The sequence below is a fragment of the Nothoprocta perdicaria genome, unplaced genomic scaffold (assembly GCF_003342845.1).
Source record: "Nothoprocta perdicaria isolate Ctin4 unplaced genomic scaffold, notPer1 scaffold_349, whole genome shotgun sequence".
Taxonomy (NCBI): Eukaryota; Metazoa; Chordata; class Aves; order Tinamiformes; family Tinamidae; genus Nothoprocta; species Nothoprocta perdicaria.
In genome coordinates, this window is record NW_020455587.1 from 307,566 (window position 1) to 319,747 (window position 12,182).

The following is a 12,182-nucleotide window of genomic DNA, read 5'->3' on the forward strand; positions in this document are numbered from 1 at the left end:
CAACTTTTGAATTACCTTCCCAGAATTACGGGTACTGGGGCTGAGGACAGAGGTGCCAGATGAACCTATGATAGGGTCATGCTTAAAAATTCCCCTTACTTTTTCTTATGAAGTTAGATGGGTATTYGTGTATGAAGACAGAGAGAGGTGGCAGGTTTGCCACATGATCCTACATCTGTTTGCCATCAGGAATGCCTCCCAACGGGGATAACCCCTCCCCAGACATGCCCCCCACTAGAGTTTGTGGTTTTCAAAGTAATAGCAAAATTCTGGTCTATCACATTTCAAAAAGCAGCAGGTCCTTCGAAGGGAAAGTGCCATACCTCTGTCTGCACCATGTTGATGCGACGCGACCGTAAAGCTTTAACACAGTTGTAGATGTCCACAACACCTTCTCTTTCTGCCATATCTAACATGATATCGATCACAATATAACAGCCTGTTCGTCCAGCACCAGCACTAAAAATAATCAGTAAATATTGTTAAGAATGCCCCCATAAAACATCCACTCCACAAGCTTTATAAATTTGCCTTTAAAACATTTGTAAAAAGTTATTTCTCTTTCATTACAACTTAATATTTATTTTTCCTTCTCTTCTTCATAATGTCTTTTAAATCTTTAAAGCTGAATAATCRTTTTTATCAGATTTGACCAATAAGTGATAGCAAAAAGATTATCACCCAGATCAACACGTCCAGTAAAAAAAAACTCTTAAACTGAGATCAGGAACATGATTAAGCTCATATAGTTCAAAACGTAACAGATATTCTTTTTATATGATATGACTAAAGATAATTTTCAAGTGAAATATTACAATAAGAACCTCAGGTGTACAGCCAAACTCTAAAACAATTTAGACAGCACATTTGTCATTAAGTGAAAGATCTTCTCTGGATTCATTTTGTTTTATATATAGCTATAGACAATTTTTTCAGAGTGAATTTTTAAAATTTGAACAAGATTAATAGCTTTATCTACTGAATGTAATTAAATATTTGATGGTTCTGATAGAAAATTCTCTTTGGAAGGGATTGTGTCTCAAAATACAAGCCATTCAAAGCCTTCATGGAAACAACATGCTGTATTTGCTGCCATTAACCTCATTCCATCTTCATTCATCTACTTGTTTACTTTGATTTAAATTAATAATCTGCTCAGACATTATATATAACACCAAACCATTAAAGCAGCTGTAATTACATTTCCTTCTAGAGTACTGTCACAAAATTTTTGTAGGACACCTTAAATGATAGCCTGAAGCCCATGATTTAGCTAACGTAACCCTCACAGAAAAAAAAAAAAAAAGATATCAACTATTCGATTTAGGAAAACTGTATTAGAATCGAGTTATTTGTGAATGCTGCTGTACACAGCCTAATCCTGAACTTGCAATGTGAATTATGCAATTCAAAACCAGGACAACAACAAAACACTTCAAAAACACTGCGTGCTTCGCAAGAGGTTGGTACAAAGACTCACATAGGAAGGTGTGGAAAATGAGTCTCCCTGTTCTGTACCCACCTGCAATGCACAACAATGGGCCCAGCACTAGGAGGGTTGGACAGTTTGACTCTCCGTATGAATGAGAGTAGGCCAGTGGCATTGTAAGGAACTCCATGATCTGGCCAGCCAGTGAAATGGAACTGCTTAACTTCACGGATTTCATTGTAACCCCTCTGTAAAAGGCAAAAAGAAAGGTTACAAGATTCAAAGTATTTCACACACAAGAGCTCTTCTGAATCAAGCAATGGCACCACTGTTAGGATCTGCATGCCGTCTCCATCATTTCAGCTTTCAACAAATATTTAAAGGAAAAAGCACAGCATTCCATCTTTAAAAGCAAAGACATCTTCTACAACAGAAAATTACAACAGAAAATATTGACTCCAAAACTGCCACACATTATTTATGAAGAGCAGAAACTACCTCTCCGCTATCTTTTAACCCAATGCTTTCACATAAAGCTTTACAGATAAGGCTTAAAGATGTTATTGTATTTTTTTCCATTTTGAAATTCATCATTCTTATATTTGCTATAATAATATGCTAGTTTTGCATCATTAGGTATTTCCCCCTATACTTGGATGCARTTTTCATTAATTTTCACAAGTTTTGCTAATTAAAGAAATGGTCTGCAACGTTTGCAGGCAAGTACAATGATTTACTGGGAGACCACAACTCTATCACATATCTTATAATGACTCATTTCATTCTTTGATCAYGGGAGATTGACTCAGTTGCATTTAGTTCTAATAGAACAGGTSGAGATGAATGACTGGCACAACAGTTCCCATTCAGGTACTTCAGCACAGCTTGGGCCAACAGAGGAAAGGTGAATGTATACGGAAGAGGAGAGGAAAAGGAAGGGTAGAAGTCATTTTTTTTGGCAGTTCTAAAYACTAAAATGATATGTATGTATGGACATCCCTGATGCAGTCATTACTCCTGCCCTGAGATAAGGCTGCCTTATCTGTGGACCTCTTAAGCAGGCAGAGGGATTTGGTGTCCTACAGGATCCCATGCAGGTCTAACCTCCTGCATGTGCCTTGCTACCAGAGAGGTATTTCATTAATGCCTTTTGAAATGTACTCACCCTTCCTAGAGTGAACGTCCTGACAACATATTCTGCAAGTGGCTCCATCTCTACACAAGTCACTTTAAAGTCACCGTAGACTTCTGTGTCATCAGGCCAGTATTTGTAGCACTTAACCTAAATACAAAATGCAAAAGCATCTTACACCAAAGGAAAATAAAAGCTTGAAAAAACGTTACTGCATGTTTTGCATTATAACACCAACATATACTTCAACTTCTATGTATTTATAAGTAGAAAATACTTATTGCCAAAATGACCCTGTACTCAAGTGACTTATGTCATGGCTCAAGTTTAATGGCTGTTCTGTCACGTTAAGCACTATTTGGAAGGAGTTTATGCTATTTTACACAGCTGTAGTCAGATACCAAATTCATTACTAAATGAGCACTTTTGCTTTAGTGCTGAGCTGTGGAGGACATTTTCCACTTACATTAAAGTGTGATGCATTTCATACCAGTAATCAAACTGCTGTAAGTAATCTTAGATATTTTTGATTACTCCCCAAGGGATGAGTAAATGCTAAACTGTAAGTAATTTGCTGATTTCTAGCCACTAGTATAGAAGCATACTTGCTCTCTCGTCCCCTTGCTAGGCTCATTTGAGCAGCTTAATTTCCAGAACTTCTTTGTTGAATTAGGAATTTGGGACTCAGACTCACTACTCCTAAAATGAATAGAGCATCAGTCTTCTGTGGTGGCTCTTCTAAAGTTTCTTTTTCATATATACACTGCTTTAACCGTCAAGAATGTGTGGACTATGGACTTTCCTCTTAGCGTACAAGGGATGTCCCTCCCAAGACCCTTCTAGATTTTGCCAATAATATCAGTTGTAAGCAGGTTTTTCCTTAGGCTTGTAGCATAAAAAATGGGGTGAAAACGAAGAAAACTTACTCTCCCAACTTCAACCAAATTTGTGACCATCACAACACAAGCTGATTGCTCCTGCCATATCATTCTCCAAAAATCATATACAGTCTCATGAACTGGACCTGTAAGGAAAATGCCTGCTGTTACTCTGTAATAACAGCACAGTCAAAGCAAGCAATAAAAATAAAATTCAGTACTTTATGGAACTGACACAGACAAATGCATTTGCTCAAAGGTGAGAGCCTGACAAAACCACATCATCATACCATCATCCCAGTTTCTAAACTATGCTGTTACTTCCAACCAATGCTGAAGCATCTCCRTTTAACTGAATTACCACTTGAAAGATATCAAAAGCAGGTGTTTTACGCAGCAAAACACCAGAAGTAGCTTGAAAAGCACACAGACACAACTGTAGATGCAGTCACACATTGTTAAGTTTCTAATTTTGTTTTACTTATTAAATAATGTGCTGAGGGGGAGTTTCTTCAGATGGTCCCTGAAGGCTGGAGAGAAATGACAGTGAGAAAGGCCGTGGAAAAGATTGCATACATTTCCCACCTCTCTCCCTGCAACGTGTGCAGGCACAAAGAGTCACTGAAGGGCATTTAAGCTTACCACCAAATGGTATTTTAACTAATTCAACTATTTTTCTGTGAAGCAAATGGGAAGCTTGTGTAAGCTTTGCCTCCTGCTCTGCTTCAGAGGTACCAATCACCCACGGAGGGCCAGTGGCTTTTGGACTGCTATAAGCACTTCAGACCACGGTGTAGCAGTGTGTGTAACGCAAACACATCTGAACACTTAGGTAGGTTCCTTCTCATGCCAAGTTAAAGGCTGCAAAGGAAGGCAGCAATAAACTTGCATGTCCTGTATGCACTGTGACATGTAACTGATCCACCTACTAAAACAGATCTTCAAATACACCTGTAGCCTTAACTGCCCCAGAAGGAGACTTTTCTAGAGAGCATTTAAGCAAAAATAAAGAAAATGTGGGCAGAGTTTTAAACCTCTTGATTTATAACGGCTTTTTAGTTTGCATTTTTGCGAGAATACCTTCAGTCAACTGAAGGCACAAATAACAAGAGATTTCCAGACTGCTATCTGATTATGCTCACAGATCAAGTAACATCTAAATCTAATTATTTTTGTTTTAATTCATAGCCTCTAAAACTTCTGTGCAATCTTAGACCAGACTATTTGTTTTACCTCATTTTGAGAAATTTAATCAGAAATACATGACTAACTTCCACAGAAATGTAACATTTTACTTCTGCCCCTGCTTTTTTTTATCAGGGTGTTAGACTATAAATATTTTCTTACGTCTACAGAAAGGCTTTGCTTCTCTGTGGCCTTATTTTATCCAGATTTGTTGAGATAGTGTTTAATTCTATCATTACTATCTTCACAGTCTCAATTTTGGACTAAATATTAATCAGTGAAATAATAAAGCATAGGAAAAAAATGCCTCAAGGCAGGTTGAAACTCTGCTCTGTTCACGTGCCTCATTTCTCTATTCATCTTCATAATTGGAATTTACAGTTGTAGCTATTGACTTTATCAACTGAATTTATCACTGAAAGAATTACTCAATATCTAATTAACATGACAAATTAGTGCAATTTTTGCATTCATTCACATTCCATTTGAACATGCCATACTGATTTACCCTAATGTAAGAAGACAACTCATAGTATTGGATATGCTTTACTTCGACACACTCCCATTTTACCAAAACTCTGCGGAACGTCATGGCAAATGCATATTAGACTTGATTTATGTTGGCCAAGTCTTACCTTGGGTTGCAATGTAGTGACTTGGTCTCTGATATCCCTAGAAGAGCAATATAATTTGGTTTGAATACCATAATACTAACAGAATGGGAAAAATAAAAACATAACGTACTACAGAACTGTTAGCTCTAGACAACCTTTCAGAACAAACCAATATTTAAGAGCAGCATGAAGCTCAAAACCAAAAAAAAAAAAAAAAAARAAAAAAGGAAAACAAGAAGACTGTTAATGCTAAATAGGTCTCGAATGGCAACAGATAAAATGGAAATAACATTTGACTGGAACAGACACTGTAGTGTACTGGGGGGGGATTCTAGACAGGTGACTAGCCCTATAAATTAGTCTTGTATTCACATTATCTCCTCAGCTCAATACATTGGGTCATTTATTTAAAATTCAATATAAATTATCTTTGTCTCCAGAACAGTCAATCTCCAATTGTCAGTTATCATTCCCAACTCATACAAATGTGAAATTAATACACACCTTTTCTTTTCTTATAAATAAAGAATTATTGCAAGGCACAAAGTGGTATATTCCCAAGCTGTAAATAGCAGGGACAAGTCCTTCCAATGSCAGAGCTGAACAGTGTGATACGGGCACTAAATTAGGGTCCTTCAGGAACAGAATCTTCTGCACCACTATATGCACTGTGTGTGTATTATACCGTGCACAATACACACACAAGAATATACACATACATATATATAGATGGCCCTACACAACCAAGCCTTTCCAGTTAGCTAGATATATTCCACTGCTAGTGATATATATATATATATATATATATATACACACACACACAGCTATATTGCGCAGATTTAAGTGTCAGTCATCCACACACAAACTACAAGACAGAGAGATTCTGCTCTTGAGATCATTAAGAATCTATTTTGATCTGGGCCCGCATCACATTAGCCACTTAGACAAAAAACTTTTAGAATTGCTGATGATAAACAACACAGAATTTCACAGTGAGAGAAATAACTGCAATTGTTTATTAGGTTGTGATTTTACTAAGCCAGTTGATTCAAATACTGCATCGCAAGGGATATGGAGTCTTCACATTCATTTCTTGCTACTAAACTGAAAGATTTCACTGTGCCACTGTACCCCAGGTGTTTATATCCTTTTAGCACAGACGGTTTCATTATCCTGTTTAGAGTGAGAACATCTTTCTCTGGGGCTTATGAAAAGCCTTCTGAGTATCTTATTCTTGACTTTAGAAGGGGCCAAGTTTACATCAAATTACTTAAAAATTGTCTCCTAGATTTCCCAAGATCAAGCCCCAACTTCAAATTATGAAAGTGGAGTACTGAGCTACGCTCTTTTACATTCAGTAGTACACCCCAGAATGAGGTAAATGTACCACTATAACACTGCAAAGTGCCAGTTTTAACTTGCAGCCTTCTTCTCTGGTTATAATGAGACTCTATCTACCCCTGAGTAAGCAAACCTATGTCCTCAGGGAACTGGAATTATTACAGATCAGGCAGATTTTTCTTATTTAAAGCACCAGGCAAAACATCATGGGCCTACACCTCACAGAAACTGTCATATAAAAACATCAAAATAAGAAGTCAGTGCTATACCTGTACCTCATTTTTTTTATTTTTCAGGATCTAGAGGGTCTCAARTAATTTATAAACCAACAGTGGACAGGAAATCTAATAAGGTGCAATTATAAAGAAAAGTAACAAAGGCCATGTGTTTGAGAYCACTCCACTAGCCTTTTCACCATTTTCCAAACTACTTTGAATTCCACAGACAGATAAAGTTATATTTTGTTAATCAAAACAGAGCAGAAATTGTTCGAATTTCCTATCATTTTTTTCTTTTAATTCACATTTTAATTGAAGTATGAGATTTCAAATATGAGAAGAGTTTTCTGCAGCAGAAAACATGAAATTTCTCTTACTTTGAAATATTATATATATGTTTGTGTATATACATTTTGTAATATTCAAATTGGCACCTGAACACAAACACCAGCTAAAAGTTCAGTTTGTCTACATTGCTAAACCTTTCCAACAAAACAGACAAAAAACAAACCCTCTTCCCAAACGTATATATTACAACTACTTCAAAAGATACATTTTCAAAAAACTACAGTACAGCATACCATCCAGCTTCTCACATACAAAGGAGAGGAGAAAATAAAATCTTGTAACCAAAAACATAAAAAATAATTGAACAGCAAATTTTCTTTAACACAGAGATACACCTCATTTATCTAACAAGATTAAGAGATATTTTAAAAGTCTAAATAATCTTTTCAAAACAGGTACAAAAATATTCACAGAAAAGGACATTCTTAAAGGAACAGATGAGAAATTAGATGAGGCATGCATGGATATCTAGTGATAAAAATAATCAATAACAATATCTATATTAAATATTTACAATAGGATGCTGTTATTCACATATAGTGGTACTTACATCCCTGTACAGCCAAATCTACAGCCCAAACCAAAGTCAGATGTGAAAGAAAGCACAACAATGTCAGTGAGTACTAGGACGTAGAACAAGGAAAGTGTACATTTTGTTCTTAATAAAAGAAAGCTTTCAATTAATTTTTAGGCATATCATGCAAAAAGTTTCACATAGAGAGAAGGTGGCAAAATGAAAGAGAAAAAGTCATACAATCCACTCACATCTATGTAGTTGGCATTAATGTAATCTGAAGATGGATCATCCTCAACAGGTTGCAAAATCACTCTGGAGTGGTCATCTGTAAACAACAAAAGCYGTGATGGTGTGTTTCCTACCTGTGATCTTTTAAGTGAGATATTACGGAATAAGAAAAAAAAGTCATAGAGTAGCTATCAGGAACATGCTTTCAACCACTTGGATTTTGAATAACAGGTAGCACCACCAGTTCAGCAGTTTCTCCCATAACTTCATTCCTATACGTTCAATTCCCTTTGTAAAACTGTAATAAACCGCCTTATCCCAGAGGATGAATCTGAACTATTGAGACTTTATGCCTAAAGACAGGAGCCAGAGCTCTTTGATGTTCWTTGCCTCCGTAAAACACACCACTTTTAAATGGCTGCAATTCAGATGTATCAGCTATAAATCACATAAATCACATCCGCTATAAATCACAGAAAACATGAAAAGTTTTGAAGCAGTCAGAATAGCCTGAAATAAATTATACCTGCAGAAAACTACCACAGAATTAGCATCCAAATGAGCGCTGTCACTTCTACATGTTCACCACAGCTTGTAAGACGGAGATAAAAATGTGAACTCCAKTCCAAATTAAAAGAGGAAGAAAGATGAACTAACATAACTGTCTGAAGAGCAACGAGAAAGCTGGAAAAGGCACTGTCCCTCTCCCCTGATTGAGGTGGTAAGCCAGTATGTCACCACACATTTTTCAAGGAAAAGAACAGTGCTCAAGTAATACATGACCACATGCATCAGTAAAAGCAAGAGCGCTGACACTTACATGCTATGATGTTTCCATAGCGGTTCTTTGTTCTGTTTTGATCCTTCTTAGCAACATCCCAAGAAGCCGACTGTCCTTCAAAAAAACTCTATAAATAAAAAAGTTCAGAAAGAAAACGTTGAGATGGTTAACTTTTCACTACAATGAACACACAGGTTAAAAGAACTTCTCTGCCATAAAGGAAGCCTCAGTTTTGCTTATCTGCCTTGGCCACCCAGGCTGCGCCATGATACAGAAATGCAGTTACAGCAAAAGGGAGAACTTCTCTCATTAAAACTTCCAGAGTCAGTCGCTGATGGACTCCGGGGGGATTTCAGACTCTKGAACTGGTGGTATGTTGGACATACCTGGATATCCCCATTAGGCGAGAAAAACAGTAAATTGAGAAACACAAGTAGACCCTCCTTAACAAGATACCACAATATATTAGCCCATATGGTACAATATTGCACTGCTTTCCTCAAATTGTTCAACTTTTCTTCCTGTAAAGCAATCTGAMAGCCTCCTCTGCAAATATGTATTCCTCATGTTGTTTTCCTATATATCCCTTCCTCCAGCCAGTAGCAAAATAATTCTACATGTTCTAAGAGTTTGATGTCCCGTTAATGACAGAGGAAATGTTTATTCCTCCTCAGCTTTTCCTTCATTTGCCCACAGATATTTTACAACTCTTGCAGTCTATAATTCTCTCTCCTCCCAGGTGTGCTGTCATCCTGATCTACAAAGGCTAATTTCACACATTATGTTATAGCCATAGAAACAAAACTTTAATGTGCTGTCAGAAGCCCAAGTCAGGCCAAAGATGCCATGAGTGGTTATACAAGAAACAGAAAGTAGGCAACACCTTAAAGGAAATTAGGGACAATTTTCACCCCTGGCTTAATACTTCCCCCAAGCTGATACTTGCACTCAGCCTTACAGTGAGGCAGAGCATAAGGAAGTGTACTTAAGTAACAAGAGGAAAATAAAATAATCTTATTTTAAAAGCACACATCTATTTATTCCAGTCTTTACAGTTTTAATGTTACAGGAGAGAGAGCTTTAGGAAGGAGAGAAGATTCCACACTGAATCACAACAGATTATCTACTCAGATAAAACTCATTTCAAAACCTAGCTGTATTGCATGTGACCTAGGCAGTCACACATGGCACACACTTTACTGTGTGTACTGCCTCGTGTTGCAACCTTGCAGAATCTCAACAGATCCAGAGATCAGAACTGAAGGGAACCTGAACTCATCTTCCACCTTCAGTGCTGGGAAATTTTTGTTTTGATTTTTAAAATAAGGCAGGTCTCATTAGAACTTTATAAGAAGTTACTGCCCTCAGCACTTCTTTCTGCTTCTTAGATGGAGTTCAGTCTCAGTATTACCAATCAAACTGTTGCAATAAATCACTAGAGAGCTTCTAGCAGTGCAAAAACGGCTAMATCACCAATTTAATCTAATCCAGACGACCTACACTGAAAAGCGGTAGGAGAGCTCACATAATTAATTGCAATGTTTCAACTAAAACATGGTGACAAACAGTGTCAGCTTCTTATAACAGCTCCTATAATATTTATAATAGTCTTCTATTCATTAAAGTTAGCGTCATCTCCAGGCACTTATAACTTGCAGAGTCTCAGACAACTGGGACTCCACTCACTCCTTCATTCTTGGGTTACATATCAAAGAATCTAATGCCTGCTTATCTATCTTTATTTGTCCATTCATCCCAATACACTTGGTTGCATTCTTCTGTAACCCAATACAAACAAAAAGTCGGACCTTTCTGAGGGATTTTTCCTCACAGAACAATTTGCAAGCAAACCGCTCCAGATCTCACCTCRTATTCCTCTTTAAATCCATAGCTATCAGAAGTCTTCATCAGGTTGATGTGCTGCAGTAGATCGGCCACCCTGATGGCAGGGTGCAGCTGCCCTGTCTGGTAGGGGGATTCGGTGCCTTCGCAGAGGTAACGGGGGACGTCCAGAAGACGACTGGACTCTGCTGTTGCAGTGTGATTTTCATCTACATTTACAAGAAATCAATGCATTAGGGACCAGCATGGCAATGGCAACTGCTGCCCTACATGTCAACAGCTATTTTCAAGCCTCTTCCTTGAAAAACATGTCTGATTTATGGGAATGCAAACTGCTGCCCAGCATATAAATACCGTAATGTGCATAAAGGAATTTAACTGCAAACTCACACAAAAAGTTTGCAATTTCTCATCCAGTAATAAAGATGTCTAAAGGGCAATTTATTTGAAACTACCGAACTTTACGACGTTCATGCACTTGAGAACTCCAGTCTCTATCACCTGAAAGTAACTTTTTTACAGCTAGCATGTATCAACAGCAATACTGCACCTTAAGCAATAAATTAGAATAACTCCATAGTGGTGTCAGCACATCATTTGTTTAAAGCCAACAAACAGTAAATTGAGATTGCAGTGAAAAACAGAAGCAATTATGCTAGGACTTCAGAACACTCTCATCTCCCATTTGGAAAGCAGAATAAATACTCCAGAGTAGTCATTTTAATCCTTTAATAGAAAAATTAAATAAAGAATGAATGAAGAAAGTGGAGACAAAACTAGAAAAATATGTGTTTTGAATTCACCTGCAGCTTTTACTCAGCATGAAGAATGAACTCTCTTCCTATGTCTTATGTTCTACTAATCCTCTTAATCAAAACTGAATGTCAAAACTGCTTAAAATGATCACATTTAATCAATTCCTTCTAAGAAACATATTTTTTTTATGAGCAATCAACAATTCATATGACTTTACACAGGAAGAAAAAAAATCTAATAGAAAACTTTTTTTGGAAAATAACTACAGAAATGAGAAGTGGGTATGTGACCCCTCAAACACTTCTGCTCATATGATAGCTATTCTGCAATCAGTCCATCATTTTCCTTCCAAAGAGCTCAGAGTAGAAAGTAAAACACTCTAGGAAGAAAACAGAAAGCCCAAGGTTGGATTTTCTAATATGTTGCCGAAAATGCAAAATTTGCTAATGCTGTATGAAATAAGAGCTCCTACTAAGTAACCTGACTCTTTGAACTGTCACATAAATTGCTAAATTCAGTGCATTTATGCCTCATTAAACTGCCTAATAACATGAGTGACATGTACCAGTCACTTCTTATAGTAATGTTACACATATGAAATCAAACACATTTCAAACAGCCTCAGCATTGGCAGTTCTCCCCATTCCTTGCAGTGTACTTACCAGTAATAGGCACTTTAACCCATTGAAGCAGCAAAAAATAATGAGTGAACAGAACRTAAGAAATTTATTTTAGGACTATATTAGAAAATTACTAAACGGAAAATGACATTAAAAGTTGTTAAAGCTTCGCAATAGGTAACAATGAAAGCAGCTTTAAAAATTAAGGGCCACATTATGCCATCAGTGTGGTGATAGGGACTTGGGAAAAGCAAAATTGTCATACTAGCTTACTGCTAATGCACATATAATGG

General features: G+C 36.9%; 1 protein-coding gene across 6 annotated transcripts in view; it reads right to left on the reverse strand.

Moving 5' to 3' along the window:
* The window catches only part of PTPRK (protein tyrosine phosphatase, receptor type K), a 293,985-nt gene that overhangs the window by 12,120 nt on the left and 269,683 nt on the right, over positions 1-12,182 (reverse strand). For 2 of the 6 annotated variants that reach the window (XM_026044053.1, XM_026044054.1), the window contains exons 18-27: positions 11,932-11,943; positions 10,538-10,722; positions 8,711-8,798; positions 7,911-7,987; positions 7,696-7,713; positions 5,260-5,296; positions 3,488-3,585; positions 2,595-2,711; positions 1,523-1,677; positions 324-459 (exon numbers count right to left, since the gene is read on the reverse strand). In XM_026044053.1, coding sequence (XP_025899838.1) covers positions 324-459; positions 1,523-1,677; positions 2,595-2,711; positions 3,488-3,585; positions 5,260-5,296; positions 7,696-7,713; positions 7,911-7,987; positions 8,711-8,798; positions 10,538-10,722; positions 11,932-11,943 — 923 coding nt within the window. The remainder of the gene's footprint in view (positions 1-323; positions 460-1,522; positions 1,678-2,594; positions 2,712-3,487; positions 3,586-5,259; positions 5,297-7,695; positions 7,714-7,910; positions 7,988-8,710; positions 8,799-10,537; positions 10,723-11,931; positions 11,944-12,182) is intronic. The other 4 variants (XM_026044058.1, XM_026044056.1, XM_026044057.1 and 1 more) reach the window with 2 other exon arrangements.